This window comes from Equus przewalskii, chromosome 14 (genome assembly GCF_037783145.1).
Source record: "Equus przewalskii isolate Varuska chromosome 14, EquPr2, whole genome shotgun sequence".
Taxonomy (NCBI): Eukaryota; Metazoa; Chordata; class Mammalia; order Perissodactyla; family Equidae; genus Equus; species Equus przewalskii.
Window position 1 is genome coordinate 45,914,735 of NC_091844.1, and position 16,278 is coordinate 45,931,012.

At 36.4% G+C, this 16,278-nt stretch overlaps 1 protein-coding gene across 20 annotated transcripts in view; it reads left to right on the top strand.

The window, feature by feature from the left end:
• Positions 1-15,952, top strand: part of ASB3 (ankyrin repeat and SOCS box containing 3) — a 107,718-nt gene extending 91,766 nt beyond the window's left edge. For 11 of the 20 annotated variants that reach the window (XM_070573905.1, XM_008533575.2, XM_070573902.1 and 8 more), the window contains 2 exons: positions 482-615; positions 14,251-15,952. In XM_070573905.1, coding sequence (XP_070430006.1) covers positions 482-615; positions 14,251-14,456 — 340 coding nt within the window. In that variant the 3' untranslated portion in view covers positions 14,457-15,952. Of the gene's footprint in view, positions 1-481; positions 616-6,302; positions 6,357-14,250 lie in introns of all 20 variants that reach the window. The other 9 variants (XM_070573899.1, XM_070573892.1, XM_070573894.1 and 6 more) reach the window with 1 other exon arrangement.
• The last annotated feature ends 326 nt before the right edge of the window (positions 15,953-16,278 follow it).

A 16,278-nucleotide genomic window follows, 5' to 3' on the forward strand; every position in this document is an offset into this window, starting at 1 on the left:
AGTTGGGTAGAAATGAGTCATCTCTCTCATATACTCTGTTCAGGTGTAGCTGTGGCTGTTTGGGCTTTATCCTTTCAGGACTGTTAAATTATATGTCTGTAAAGATCCCCAATCTAGATTTGGCAAGATGGTCCACTTGGGAGGAGATGATGGCAAATCCACTGATGACACTGATGCTGTTTCCGTGTTTTCTTACCACTGCTGCTGGGGAACCGGAAGGAAAGTTCTTAGCCTCTACAAGAGTAGAAATTCCTTTTGTCATCTATTGGACAGCTACACAGAGTCAATTCACTTTCCTGTAGGAATCTGTAGATTATTCATATCCACTAAACTTGCCTTCAGTTACACGAGTATTTTCTGTTGCAGTTTTCTGTCTGCCTTCTACATTAAAATGTTGTAGGAGTAGGTATATGGTTTGTTTTCAGGTTAAGCCTTTGGTATGTTTTGTGTCTAATGGTGTGTTAACATCTTGCTAATATAGGATTGACTCAGTCAGTGATGACACCCTTATCTTCACTTTGGAGTTTACTAATTGGAAGAGACTTCCTCCAGCTGTTGAAAAGATGCTCTCTGCTCATGCCTCAAACTCCTCTTGGGCTCTACAGCAACATATTGGTAAGAAACAACAATTTTAAAACACACTTTACTACTTTTTCTTCTCTTTTTTCTCTAGCTATGTTGTAATTTTAAGTGATGAGTCTTTGGAGAACATATATTAAATTGAGCATCATTTGCATTTTCTTTATTTGGGGAAAGGACAGTGAAGGGGATCATAATAATTTCCTCCAACAAAAATTATATCTGATTTTGTAAGTTTACCCGAAGGAGCATATAAAGAAAAGCAGGGGTTTACTGATACTTTTATTTAATGATATACTTTTTAGTAAGGATTATATAAACAAAAGTGAATCTTGAAAATCTTATTAGTGAATATTTAGTTTGTGGTTAGAAAAATGCTAAACTTAATTTCCTCTTTGGATTGTATATGGATTTGTGTTCCGTCTTTAATATTTGATCATCTCTAAAAGGAAATATTACCATCCTTTATTTATACCTGCCCTTACTGAATGTATGCCAGTGTGTTGGTATAATATGACTATGGAGGTGAGCTAGGTGAAAATTCTGTGAATTGATTGATATTTTAAGTGATTGTTTTAAAACAAATTCTCAACTTACCCTCACTTATTAAACAGTTTTTAAGCTAGTTAAGAAAATTAAAGAGCACGCAGTAGAAGATTTTACGTAAGGAAGCCAATTTAAATTGAACATAATATATGCAAAGGATTCTTTACGTATTCAGATTTATTTTACTTTCACTATATTTTGTTCACCAGATTGTATGTCTTAAGTTGGGAGAGTTATTTCTTTGCTCCTGTTTTTGCATGAAATGTAACTCTTCATAAAACATGTTGAATACATTTTTAACAAGCAAACTTATGCATATGTAGAAATGTGTCTTCTGATTTCCTGGAAAATTACATTTAAGTAAATTTTCTCAATCAAAAACAGACATTCAGGAAAATATACTCTTAAACTGAGGTGCATTCAAACTGTTAGAGAGGTTTCTGTTGAAGAAAAAAAGTAATCTGGTTGAAGTCTCTGAGCCTTCTAGTACAGAATTTCTTTAATGATAATGTTGGAAAATTCACTTGCATGTAATTCTTAATATTGAGAATTGCATCTGCTTTCACTAATTATGTGTCTGCAGTAGTAGAGAACAAATATCTATTCAGAACAGACAGAATATGGGACAATGGATTTGGGAACAAAAAGTCAAAAGAGGGAGCATATGCCAAGTGGGAAAATTATTGCGGCATATCAATTAGTAAAGATATGTGAGAGTTTACTCTGAAGGCTTTAACATATGGCAGGTTTGTCCAGATGAAGGTAAAAACTGCGCATGAGTACATTACTCTGCAGTAGACTAAATCTATCAAGGGCTTCTTGTTTAATTAGGCACTAGGTAGAGCTTGTGTAGGGTAATAATCATCATCTCTTAAGAGGATTTTATTTTGGCTGAGGATTTGCAAAAGCCTGTCTCAGAGGTATTAATATAGCTAATGCTTTTCTGGTATATTTCTGTAGCCAACACGTCTTTTCTTGGTTCTAGTCCCATATATCCAACTGCCTTTTGGACATCTCCATTTGATATCCCATGTTTTGACATATACAGAATTTGAACTTGTCATTTTTCCTACAAATCCTGCTGTTCCTTCTTACCGTTTCCTGGCTTAGGGGGTGAGATGGTTTGGGAATGCGGTTTACGAAGAAAATGAGTTATCCCTGGCAGCTGTTTGCTATTTGTCTCACCCGTAGCAGTGGTGTTTAACAGGGATGATTTTGCCCCCCAGGGGATGTTTGGCAACGTTTGAAACATTTTTTGGTTGTCACAGCTGGTAGGGTTGTTATTGCTGTCCAGAGGAGAGAGACGAGGGATGCTGCTAAAACATCGTACAATGCACGGGACAGCTCCCCACAACAAAGAATTATCTGGCCCCACGTGCCAGTAGTGCTGAGGTTGAGAAACCCTGATCTCATTGAATCTTGTGTTGTCCAATCTTAGGAAGGCCTTTTATTCCTATCTTGGAAAGGCTTTCTAACACCCTTCTTATTGCAAACTACTTAGGAAAAGCTTGTATTGTTTCTCCTAATTATTTTGGTCTCTCAGGGCATTCTTCAGTGGTTCCTCTTCTGCAGATAATGGGAGCCATTACGATGCTGGATTTTAAATAAGGCTAGGAGGAAAAGATATGTCCACCTATTCGCTTGCTTGAGTTTCAAATGGGATTATGATTCTCTCCCTTTCTGTAGTTTATGGCTCTCTTGATGGACCCAGCTCGCCTTTTTTCTTCAATTTTCACAGCATTCAGTTTCTGCCTATTGCTCATCTGTGCTCTTCCCTCCTTTATTTGGATTTTCAGCTGCGGGATTTCTGGTAAGCAGAAGCCTGGCCAGAGTTTTAACACCAGTGAAAGCGAGCCCAGAAAGAGAACTCTGATTACATCTCTAAATGTATGACAGTCTTACTTTCATCCCACTTGCTGTAATAACTTATCATGGTATTAAAAACTACGTTGTCAATACATTCCTTTAGGTTTTTGGAAAAAGATGCTTCTCGCAGCTCTACCATCATTAGGAAGGCCCTAGATAATTTTAGCTTCCTAGCTCCTTTAGGCGTACCAGTATCTATCCCAAGGGAAAGATTTTCCCCATTTTTTTATTTGTAAGCTCAGTTCAAGTCCTGGAGATGTCATGTACTTGGTCAAAATTCTCCTCTCCTCACCCTTTTCCTCCCTAAGGAAATAGCAACCTCCATTGGTAGTTTACAGATAAAAAAGGTAACCAGTCCCTTGCTGCTCATCTTCAGATTTGTCTTTAAAAAGTTTTTAAAAAAATGTATGCCAGGTTAAAAATTTATACCAGAAAAAAAATGTATACCAGGTAAAGTATCCTGACTGGTTGGAGATTTAATAGCAATTTTTTGACTATGTGCCTTATATATACCTCTTAGAAACATCAATTTAACCACATAGCAGTAGACGACTTCTTCTTCTTCTTCTTCTTCTGTTTTTGGTGAAGAAGATAGGCCCTGAGCTAACATCTGTTGCCAACCTTTCTCTTTTTGCTTGCGGGAAGATTGTTACTGAGCTAACATCTGTGCCAGTCCTCCTCTACTTTGTAAATGGGATGCTGCCACAGCATGGCTTGACTGGCAGGTCCACGTCTGGGATCCGAACCAGCAAAACCTGGGCCGCCAAAGCAGAGCGCCCCAGGCTGGTGTTGACCAGGCTGGCCCCAACTATAGAGTTCTTAATCAAAAAATTCTCCAACCCCTGGCCAGCTGTCCAAGATCAAGTCTAAGTAGTTAAATTCTTGTGGATGAAAGCACTTGGCTTTAGTTCATCCTGCACCTTTAATGATTAAATATGTGCAGTTCTATCCAGAGTGTTATACTCATGTGATTCTTAAAAGGGCCCCAGGAAACTCTTGATCTATTCATTTCAGTGTTCCTCTGCTTTATTCTAAAAAGGATTTAAAATAGTTTATACATGTAGATTATCACGTGTTAAAACCAAAGTTTCCTTTGAAACTGAGTAGTGCTCCTAGTTTTGAACAATGCTCCCTCCTCACGTACTCTTCAAGATAAATCATTTGTGGTAAGTGCAGCAAGCTAACTGGATGTGCCAACTTATTTTATGAGATTATTATAACAATACAAGTAAAAATTGTAAATACAGTTAAAAATTGGGAAATAACTACTAGAAACAATTTAGGTTTAGGAATAGTTGGTCTATAATCCTTTCTGGTAATAATTTTTTTCTAGCTTTATTGAGGTATAATTGACAAGTTGTGTAAGTTTTAAAGTGTACCTTTCTGGTAATAATTAACTAGTATTCCAGTTGTCTACTCAAGTCTATTCTAGTTTAAGGTAATAAAATGTAACAGTTTTAAAAAGAATACTTGTTTTTCTCTTTTCTATATAGCAAGAGCATGTATCATGTTCAAAAGTGGTATATCATTAAATCGTTAAAATGATGGGAGGTGGGGCACAACTTATTTCAGACTGATGGAAAATTTTAACTCCTCTGCAACTTTGACTCTCTTGGTAATAAAATGGTGCAGGTTCTGTATGGACATCCGGCAGGGTAAAATGGTGAAAGGTGAGAGCTCTGGAATTAAATGGACCCACCTCTACTACTTTCTAGCTATAGAGGAATTACTTATACCTCTGAGCATTCGTTTCCTCAGCTATAAGAAGGGATGAACCTGCCTCACATCATTTTCACAATAGATTTTGTCATTGTGGCAGAGACAGACCCCAGTTCACTGAGTTCCATTCTGTTTCCCTCTTCCTTGGAACACAGGAAGACTGCATTTTTCAGCCTTAATTGTCATGTGATTGATGTGAGTGGTCAAAGCATAGACTACTGGGTATGAGTTCTCTGTGCTCTCACTTCCCTTTGTGAGGAAATCTGAAAGCTATGTTTGAGATGGAGGTGACGCAAGATGGAGGTAACTTGCAACACTGAGTTGTCACTGCAGGACACCTGTCCTGGAGAATCACCTGACTTGAAGAGGATTTTGCATGGGCAAGAAATAAACCTTTGTTGGGTTAAGACACTGGTTTTTAGGATTTCTCTGTTATCACAGCACAACATAGCCTGTAACAAAGCTAAGCCATAACCAAATCTTGTCTCAGAGTCAGTGACCAAGGAAAGGTCAATAAAAGCTACAAATAATGTAGTAGTATACTTTGTAATGAGTATTTATGTAAATGTTCTGTGGTGGAATAGCTCAACTACAACCCACTTGCTCCTTATTTTGAACATTGATTTGTAAAACCCCAATTTGCAGTTTTTAGATAAAATATCAGTAAACTGAAAGGTCTCTAAGTTTGGTGGGGACTGGGCAAATATGGGGAGTAAAGAGTTGCCTTTTTAAAACTACGGGATAAATTGTGCATTGTGTCTAGTCACAGGGATTGTGCCTAGAGAATTCATAAAGCTAAATATTTGGTGAGACTTAGAGCCCACTATTCACAGTGGTTTTTAACTCTAGAGGCATTTCCTCTGGATATTAATCTAGATGAGGCATTATCACTAAGAACCCCATCAGTAATTGCCTTTCATCTTCAAAAATTAAACATGTGATCTTCAATTTGTAGAGTAGGACCCTTTTGACCTCCCAGATACCAGCCATGTTGTGGGCCTTCACAACTTCAGCAGAATCATGCCTTGATTAACAGTATCCTGCAAACTGCCCTTTTTGTTAGATTTAAGAGCCAGATTTAGTTTTTTTAAATGAGAAATTATTAGTTAACCTAAAATTTTAACAAGGTTCCATCTGCCCATTTATAATTTTATCTTCGTATAGCCTCTTAATCCAAGTGGCTTTTGGGTGTGTGTGTATATGTGCTTGGGTTATCCTTACTAAAGTAGGCACTAATGGGTTGTATCCACGTTTACTGGGACATTTGGAAAACTGTTTTGATATTGTCAGCAGTCTCTTGGTCTTTAAGAGAGGAGAAAGTGTAGCCCTAGAGCAATTAAAACAGAAGTTTTTTAAGTGTACTAAGTATAGGTCACCAATTTTATTTGAAAGCCCTTCCTACTCTTCCCAGATATGTACTGCATTGTATGTATGCAGGCAGACCCCTGGGACAGGTATATCCCAGTTAAAACAAAACAAAATTGTTTTCTAGATCCAAAATATCTATTTTAAGGTGGAAAGTCAGGACAGAAGCTTTAGCCTTGATAGCTCGTTCATTTGAGAACTTTTAACCACTCATTCTGTAATTTTAGTTAATTCCAAATGTGGACCACAGGCAGAAGTCTTCAGTGACGAGAAGCTATTGTGTAAGTATTTCTGTAGGTGGGCATTTACAAATCTAGTTGTTTATGTTAATTAATTCTTTAGTGAGGGATTCTTTAATTACGTCAACTATGTATTAGACATTGATTTAGAATCTATGAATGAAAAAGTAAAGTGAACATAGTTCTTTAAGTAGTGCAGTGACTAAAAGCAAACGATGCAGGGTCATGGCAGAATTTTCTTTTTTAAGATGAGAGAGGCCTGAACATGTTTTATAGCTCAAGGGGTCTCAGTGTGTAAAAAAAAAAATTAGATAAAAGATTTGGAGATAAAAAGTGATAATTTATGTAATAAATTTCAGATAAGCCAAAGAAAGGTGGGATTAGCCTTAAATAGTCCCATTCCTTTGAGAAGGAGAAGAGAGATGAGGAGGGGTGGTTATGGTATAGTTTGAGGATTAGAAGTTCCGAGAAGGAGAGCCTGGAAGATCTCCTGTTTTTACTTTGAACTAGGAGGTGAAATCTTGCTAAGGAGGAGATTGAAGTGAGAGTTGCGTAGAGGAGTTAATGATTTAGAATGGTTGTTGTGGGAAACTAATTGGGAACCAGTGAAAGATTTGCTAAACAACCCTGGAGGCCTAGTGAAGGTTGGAGATGGTACTAGATCATATGGTTATATGATCATCTTTCTCCCAGAATTTCTTCACTTTCTCTGTATTGGAGTGCAGAAGGAAAATGGTTAGATTGATCCTGGGGATTGTCACAACAGGTACGGAAGAACTGAGGATGATAAAACAAAATAACGTAAGTGATGGGCCCATGGAATCCAGTCTAGATAAGGAAAGAAATGAGAAAGGAAGGAACTTGGTAGACTAGATGGCAGGAGTCAGGGGACCTGATGTCTCAATGACATTAAAGATTGTAGTGGGGAAAGGGAGAGCAAACTCTGGAAGGATAGGAAGTGCTGTATGTTGGACTTTAAAAACAGAAAAACATGGGTCTAAAAGTGGTGTAGAAGAACTGTGAGAATGCTAAAATTGCCTTCTAGACCTCGTGACAGGTGTGACAAAGTGTAGAAGAAAGAGAAAATTCTGTTTTAGAAATTGATCAAGGAAGTAATTTCCTTGGGAATGAGCTTCTGTGAGGATGAGAGATGAAGAGGATGTTCTGTATAGTGTTCTAGATGTAGGTGAATTTGCTTATGATAGAATGTGGATTCCTGAGGACTTTATGGAAAGGTTTTGGAGGAAGTTAAAATTTGCTTTATAATATTGAGCTTAATTTTTTTCCTGTTGTCTCAGATTGCTGTGTTATACTTCCCTAAACAAGTTAGGAAGATGAGGAATGGGTTTTTATTTCCTGAGAGACTCTGAGACCATGATTCATTCTTTCATTTGATAACCACAGGAAAATACTTAGGCTAGATGATTTTACTTAATTTTCAAATATTCCAGCCTCCAGAGAGGAATCCTAAAGGTAGGAGAGAGAAAGATGAAGTTGCCTATTAATGATTAAGTTCCTTTTTATTTTATCTTTCCTTTAATAGTGAGGTTGTAGTTGTAAAAGTTGAGCTTTTATCTTTTTTTTCCCACTTGGCATACATGACCCAAGGACTTGTACTTATGTATCCATATAGGTTAGGTCAGTGTTTCCCACAGTGGATTGCATGGCGTTGACCGTGCAGCCACAGTGAGGGTGTGCTTTAGTGAATTGTAGTTCATGTGTGATTGTTCACTGGACCTATGATTACATCATCCAATTTTAACGTAAACAATTCTCAAAAATTGGTTAAGTGGCTTAAAAAGATTTCTGCAGAGTAATAATGTTTTTTGTGGATAATACTAAAGGTTCAAGTGAACCAACAAAATAACCATAGAGCTGCGCTCATGTTCTTTATCAGATAGCCACGTTATGCGATAAAAATGACGACCGCCCAATCTAAGCTGACAGGAGGTTCAAAAATAGCCAAAAAAGTATTTAAAATATAGTTCACCTTTACTAATGTTAACACTGAGCCTTGACCTTAGTATGTTGTATACCTTGAGATTTTAGGTAATGAAAAAAATAACGAGCAAGACACTCTAATCTTAAGAATCCAGAACATGAAGATAAACTCTGAGATGTTTTCCATCAATATTTAAGTAATATGATGCTCAACCCATTATTTCTACAAAATTTACTAGACATAATGATAATTGCTTAGAACTCTTTTTAAGTTTTCTTATTCAATAGTGAAAAGACAAAAAAATCACATACCATTGGGAAAACACATGTTCTTGCTGCCACAGTTAAAATGGCTGAAAAATTATGGGGGCAAAGTAAAATGCATTCCTTGTTAGCAAATATTGTTGAAAGGAGCATAGAAAACATTGCTTAAGAGTTAAAGAAAAGAGTAAAAAAAAAAAATAACCTTGCAGGTAGGTTATACTAAGTTGGAAGAAGATATATTATAGCATGTCTCAGCTTAGGGTATTTGTTAAGCTCTGTTTCAATAAGAAAATAGACTTACTTTTGTGAGAGCCACTAAAGGAAATGTGTACCAGAAAGGATATATTTTCTATTAAATATATAGTGCATTTATTATCACTCATTTAGTTTTGGAAAAGCTAGATAAGAATGACTGCTGATGGAGTGGCTTATTTTTCTGTAAATGTAAGGAAATGGAGATAACATCATACATTAAATCAGTTTATTGCATCATTAATAGTCAGGCTGACACAGGAAAGGAGTTGAAACCAGAATTGCACAAAGTAGTACTGTTGTGGATAATTTTATAAAAACATGACCTTTAAAATATGTTAGAGTCTTTGTAGTACTTTATAGTGAGATGGGAGTGACCATAATTATTGTTTATACACAGAGATTTACTCATTATCTTGTGACACAATATATAAAAAAGTCCTTGAATTTAAAAATGAATTGTGTACTTTTATTTTGCAAAAATACTACAGTTCCACTTTTCTTAACCTTTTTTTCCCTTGGTGATAAACAGTTACCAGTAGTATGAAACCTAGTACATATTTTCTAAAAATTCCGTTGATTTAAAGTAAAGATGACGTTTTAACTGAGTGAGAAAGAAACTGCTTTCTGAAAGAAACTTTGCTATGGGAAGATGATTTTGAAAACCCATGCTGGGAAATATTTTAATTGATATATATGTTCTATTCTTGCCAAAACCAATGAGAACTCTCATATTGACACATTCAAAATACTTGGAAACAGTTTCCCTGGGTTTTGAATGCATTTGATGTAAAAGAGTTAAACTTTCTAATTAGCTTATAAACTGATCGATATCAGGAAAAATAGAAATTGACCAGATGAATTTTGGTAGAAACTTTTGCATAATTGGTAGGTGGGGTGGGATAGTACCCTAACTAGTTCAGCTAGGCCACCGTGTACGCCTCCCATTGGAACCTACATGCTTTTGTGAGATGTTTTCAACTGCGTCAGCCCTTTTAACCAAGTATCAAACTGGACCTAGAACCAGATCCTGGAATTGCCAAGTCGCTGAGAATTAAATTAATAAAACGTAGTCAATCACCTTGCTCTTAAAATATTATTATTAATATATTTACTAAAAGCAAAAAGTGTTTTATACTTTTAATAAAGTTATTTAAAATAGATCTTATTTCATTTTAGCTTATTCTTTTAATTTTGTTTGTTTTATAGTGCAAATACTGTTAATTTAGTAGTATACGCTTGTAATTTATATGTAAGTAAATATCCATGCATTGTGGTTATCTACTCAAAGAGTTTTCACTAATTGAGTGTGCAGTCAAAACATTTGGAGATCACTAGATTAGATGGTGTCTAGGATCTGTGCGATATTTTGCAGTTTATAAAATACTTTTGCAAATATGTTCTAACTTGAACCTCATCAACAATCTTTTGATGCAGAGAGATGTCATTATGTCTGTTTTATAGATGAGGCATTATGCCCGTTTTATAGAGGAGGAAATGAAGGTCAGAGTATTTAAATGACTTGCCCACAGTATCACAACTAATTAATAATGGCTCCTTAACTCCAGCACAGGTCTAATTACTAGATGGTACTCTTTCCATTCTTTCCATTCATTGCTGTTCTACTGGTCATTCTTCAAGTTTTGATTTCTTGCCCTAATCTATTATTTATTTTTCAGAGTCCTCAGGTAGTTGCTTTTTGTATTTTGTCTAGAGTTTTTAGTTGTAATCAATGGGAGAGAGAGACTGTAGAAGTAAATTAAGAAAGACTAGGAACAAAAAGATGGAAGCCAACCAGAAAGAGTATATTAATGATGAAAATATAAACTGTAGTAATGGCCCAAAAGTTGAATGAATACATTTGATGTGGAAAACCATGCAAAGGACCCCTAGAAATACAGTTTGGGCAGATAGATCATTTGAATATTGGCATGAAGGGGGGCTAGAGATGACTGGTTATGGAAAATATAGATAGTGAGGATGTATGATGTGCATGTAGTTCTGTGCTATAATAAAGCTGGCATTAGTAAGTTTAATGAATTAAGAATTGTGGGCTTTATTTTGATCATTGTTTTGATTTTAATAAGACTTCATATAACAGATAGCCTTCTATTTTGATTGTTCTGTCAGTACATATAACAAAATGAACAAAATTGAAGAACTCTATATAGGAATGAAAAGTTAGAGGTTACTTGTCTGCTAATAGATCTATGGATAAACCAGGTTTAACATACTAAATTGAAAATGATTGGGTCAGAAAGGTGACTTAAAAGTGTAACATGGTTTCATATATCATTTTCTAGGCTATGATCAGTACCATAATCCAGAAAGAGAGAGATTATTTAACAAATTAAAATCTGGTTTTAACAGGTTTTCATGAAAATATGTTTTACATACAGCTTCTGGGCTTTTTCATATTATAAATTCAAGGCATGATTGGATCGTCTCTTAGCTTGGTGGCAACACATCTGGAAATACTATGCATCACTAAAACTTTCATAGGAATTTTGCGTGCTTTGAAATATTGCATATATGATTGTAAAATTCCCTTAGTGTTCACTGGCATGTTAAACTAAGATGGCACTGATGGGTATGTTATTGTCTATGTTAATAATCTACAGTTGAAAGACTCCCTCGGTTCAAATGAATACGGTTCTTACCTCTAATTGTTCATCAGGCCAGTGATTTATTGTGCTCACAGGAGGAAAAACAAAATGGTCCAATTAAAATTGGAAACACTATCTGAAGTAACTATACCTTTCCTTTTTAAATTATCAAATGGAAAGATCTTCTGAAACTTATGATAGTTTCAGTGATTTAGAAGATGTTAGAGAATTATTTTGGCCTTATCACAGTTTAAAGAACTGTAGACTTGGAATCAAATCACTTGGATCTAGTATCAGCTATGTTGTTGATGTACAGTGTCAACATGGACAAGTTACCTAAGCTTCCTATAACAAATGTGTACCAGTCCAGTTTGGCTTGATTACAAATGGTTAAGCTTCCACACACATATTAACATAAACAAACGAATGGGTTTTTTAGCCTTAAAGACAGGGCTACAGTGGTGTAGTCAGATGACCTGGAAAGGCTTGTCAGTGCTGCAGAAGGCTGTGCGGCAACCAGAGGAACTCGCCTCAGTCAGCCTGAGGAGTTTGTAAGTCAGTGTAGTCTGTTAAATCAGAGAAGCTGGAGAAGCATTAAGGATCTCTTAGTCCTGAGTGAGCAACTCTCTTTTAGGTTGCACAGCCATCTTTTATCTTCCTTCTGTGTGTGTAATAAATATCTACATTAACAAGAATGTGCAGAATGAAGAGATTTCAATTTAACAAGATGCATATTAAACCCCAGCTGAATATAAGTAAAAATTCTCTTAACCATCCTTACTTTAACCCGTGCTCTGCAGTCCTGTCATTTCCTCTCTAAGTTTCGTCTGACTGTGCCTGTGGCATGCTCAGTGTTTGCAGCTGATAGGCTACTCTAGTATGCCAACATACTTTTGTCCCTACCAGCTGAGTCGTGTGCTTACCAAGAATCAGTATGCTTATTTCCAGAACTTTTATTACATTTATGCATACCCAGTGACCAATTATTAGAACCAATTATTGTTCCTGATCTCACTGAGTAGGAGGGCTTCCTTATAGTTGACATGGTCAACCTACGTGTTGAAGTTGAACCTGATTACTCCCTTGGAAAACTAGGAGGGCTTGGGGTTTTGGCATGTTCTCCATACCTAGTCCTGTTAATCCTTCCAATGCCCCTTCTACCTGTATTTTCCCATCGTAGAAGTGAGAATGATGATCTTCCTTTAAGTTTACAGAAAAGGGTAAAATTTAGACAAGATATGGATATGAAAACACTGGAAATAAATGTGCTGTGTATTGTAGATGCTGTAGTCTTAATTATTTATAATGGGGAGTCTATGACATGGTTGAAGAAAATACTCATCTTTTCTTAGACTCAGGTTTTGTGTTCAAAATCACATAAGTCTTCTGCTTTTCTTATTTGGCATTTTGAAACACTATGATTTGAGTTGTTTTCCAAACCCTGAATAAACTAAACTGAACTTAAACTAATAAGCTTAAACTGAAATGTAAGGTGATAGATTAACTTCACTGGTTTGGAAGATGTTGAAGATGTCAGAGGATCAGTATGTTTCAGGCCCTGTGGGGTATTACAGTTTAAAGAACCCTAGACTTGGAGTCAGACCAGCTGATTGGGTATCAACTAGGCTCTTCATAGTACTTGTCTTTGCTGCTCTGATCCTGGACTGTTAATTATTGTTACATTTCACAGGGATTTGTAAAAGATTTCTTGGACTAATAAAAGGTGTTAGATTTGATTCACATATAACCACTAGCTGTTTTTAGTACTTGCAGTGTCCATGGACATTAACTTCTTTAGTTAATACTTTCATCTTGGAAAATGAAACTACTGTCTTATGATTCTTAATTAAGTGGATGTGGAGTCAGCCCTGATTGCCTAGTGGTTAAAGTTCCACCCTCTCTGCTTTGGTGGCCCGGGTTCCCTTCCCAGTCACGGAACCACACCACTGGTCTGTCATGCTGTGGCGGCAGCTCACATAGAAGAACTAGAAGGACTTACAACTAGGATATACAACCGTGCTTGAGGGGGCTTTTGGGAGAAGGAAAAAAAAAGAGGAAGATTGGCAACAGATGTTAGCTTGGGGCGAATCCTTCCTTGCAAAAAAATATAAGTGCATATGGATTATCCTTTAATTGATAGTGAGCTTTTGGTAGCAGGGTTTTAGCATGTGGACTTGCACACACAGGTGTTTTGGGGTCAGATGCACTTGAGTTTGAATCCTGGCTCTACCACGTACTAGATGTATGACCCTTGGAAAGTTACTTAAACCTCTTTAAGAGCATGATAATACAGACCTCATAGGGTTAATGAAGATGAAAAGAGAATGTGTGTGAAGTGTGTGGGCATACAGCATAGTAGCCACTCAATAAATCTTCTTTTCTTTCTGTATCAATTTTAAAATTTTATTCTATGCCATGGATAGAAAGAGGAAACCTTTTGTAAGCTACACATTTATTCCCTTGATGTGGTAGGTCTGAAGACCATTTACAGTGAAACAGTAAGAGGGATGTAGCATTTGCTGCTGTGAGCTTCTATCATTTCTAAAGTTAGTTCATCCATTTCTTAAGTACTGACTGGTATTGCCAGATCTTTAGAATTTGAGCATTTAGTTTTATATGGCCCTGGGAACTGACTTTGAATGTGTGGACAGCAGCTGGAGGGAGAGGAACCAGGTGAAGGCTGTAAAAAGGATAAATAAATAAAGTTATTGTGGTCATCCCGGCCCAAGTAATCTTTCAAAAATAAGTCTAAGTAACATATCACTTCTCTTTTACTACACAGAAATGAGGGGGAAAGGCATTTGCCTTAATATACTGTTGTATCTTTCTGTTTAAAAAATTTTCGTCTTCCTTTTTCCTGTTTGTTTCTCCAGCCTCTGTTCCATCCCTGACGCACCTTTGTCGTTTGGAAATTCGGTCCAGGCTAAAACCAGGACACCTACGATCTGACAGTTTTATCTGTCAGTTGCCACTTCCCAGAAGCCTACATAATTATTTGCTCTATGCAGATGTTCTGAGGATGAATGAAGTTCCAGAACTGGCAGTTATTCAAGGTGAAGAAATCAGCGAAGCTACTTAACACAGCTCACTTACTCTGAAAACCACCAAGACAAAGAGTCACGGAGTACGAATTCTTAATGATTTTGTAGTCACAAAAGATGATTTTTGTTTGTGTGTTTGGTTAGGTTTTGGGGGACAGTAGTTTAATGCAAATGTTTACTACTAGGCTTCTTGGTAAAAAAAATATTGTAAACCTTGCTTATGTTACTTCATTGCAGTTTCATCACCAGTACATTTTATGCTGTAATATTCATTTACCTAACCATATTCTGCTTTATTCTCTTACTGTTAAGTGTGATGCCACTTCTAGGGCTAAACGTGGAATATTTCCACCTATGATTCTGTGTTTACCTGGGGGTAGGAGCTTTGAATGGAATGCATAAAACTTTCCTGGAAGTGAACACACAGTGGGGTTGAATCTGTTATTATTGTTATTGTATTTGAGGTTGAATCTCTCTCATGTTTATAAAAGAATTATCTTTTATTCTATTCTCATCTCTTAATTCAGTCATTTTTATGAAGAATTGATGTTCATTGGCTTTTTACAGGTAAACTCAGGGGAGAAATTTTTTTTTTTTAAAGAACGTAGAAAAGGGATCATACTACATTTAGAATGCTAATCAGGAGATGGGAGGGGCATTTCTGTGGTACTGTCTTTAAAGAAAGAAAGGTATGTATTCCTGAGTCTCTTAGTATCAGATAAAACAAGCTCCCTTCAGCCTTCAAATCACAGAGCAGCTTTGATCCTATTAAGCAATGATTGCCAGTTCTATCAAAATTGTAGTTTTTCCATTTTGTTATCTAGATAGGTCATCAAATAGTCCATGAAATTTAGACCTCAGAATCCTAGGTTAATGAGCCTCTGCCTCATTGGTTTTACAATTGTTTGATCTGAATCTAGAGTCAGAGAAGACTAAACCCTGGATCAAGTGAGTTATGGTGAGAGGCCGTGGGGACCAGTCTTGAGAGAAGGGTTATGAAAGCACTTCTGTCATAACAGACAACTAGAAATGGGGTCCCAAGGAGGGTAAGTCTTCTGTCCTATTGGGATCCTCTGGCTTAAAGTAGAAGGGAATGGGTCAGCCAGGTGTGTCTCTGATAGGCCTTTGCTGTTTGATAAAAGCAGTGATGAAGGCAGACCAAATGATGGAGGCATGATTAAGGTCTGGAGGGATGACTGAACTCAGCACAGATTAGAGCTATAGTTACTGCCTGTACGGTGGAGATAGAGTTTGAATGTGGGTCTAATGGCAGAAATAAGGGTAGATATGGAAAACCAGGTAGAAATTCTGATAATTTAATAAAGAAATTCCAAGGATGTATCTATTATATGCTATTTTTTAAATGTTGACCACGTCTTTATTTTTTCAAACCCTAAGTCTCTGATTTTTAACATAACCAGGTTTTTTGTTATGCTCAAATGTACATAGAATATTTACATTTAAGGGTAAATCTTTTCATGTGTTTTTGTTCATGTTCAAGTATGTAATAAAAATTCAACTTTGCATAACTTAATCATTGAGTTCTTGTTCTTAAAAATCTGAAAATTAATATTTCAGAGACATTTGAAAGCCCTTGATATTTAAAACATAAATTATTTTACCTACTCTATACATACAATGTATCTTTATTTTAACTATTTTATAATAAAACATTTATGGGGGCTGGCCCTGTGGCATAGTGGTTAAGTTCAGCATGCTCTTCTTCAGCAGCCTGAGTTCACAGGTTCAGATCCTGGGTGTGGACTTACACCACTTGTCAGCCATGCTGTGGTGGTGACCCACATACAAAATAGAGGAAGAATGGCACAGATGTTAGCTCAGGGCTATCTTCCTCAAGTG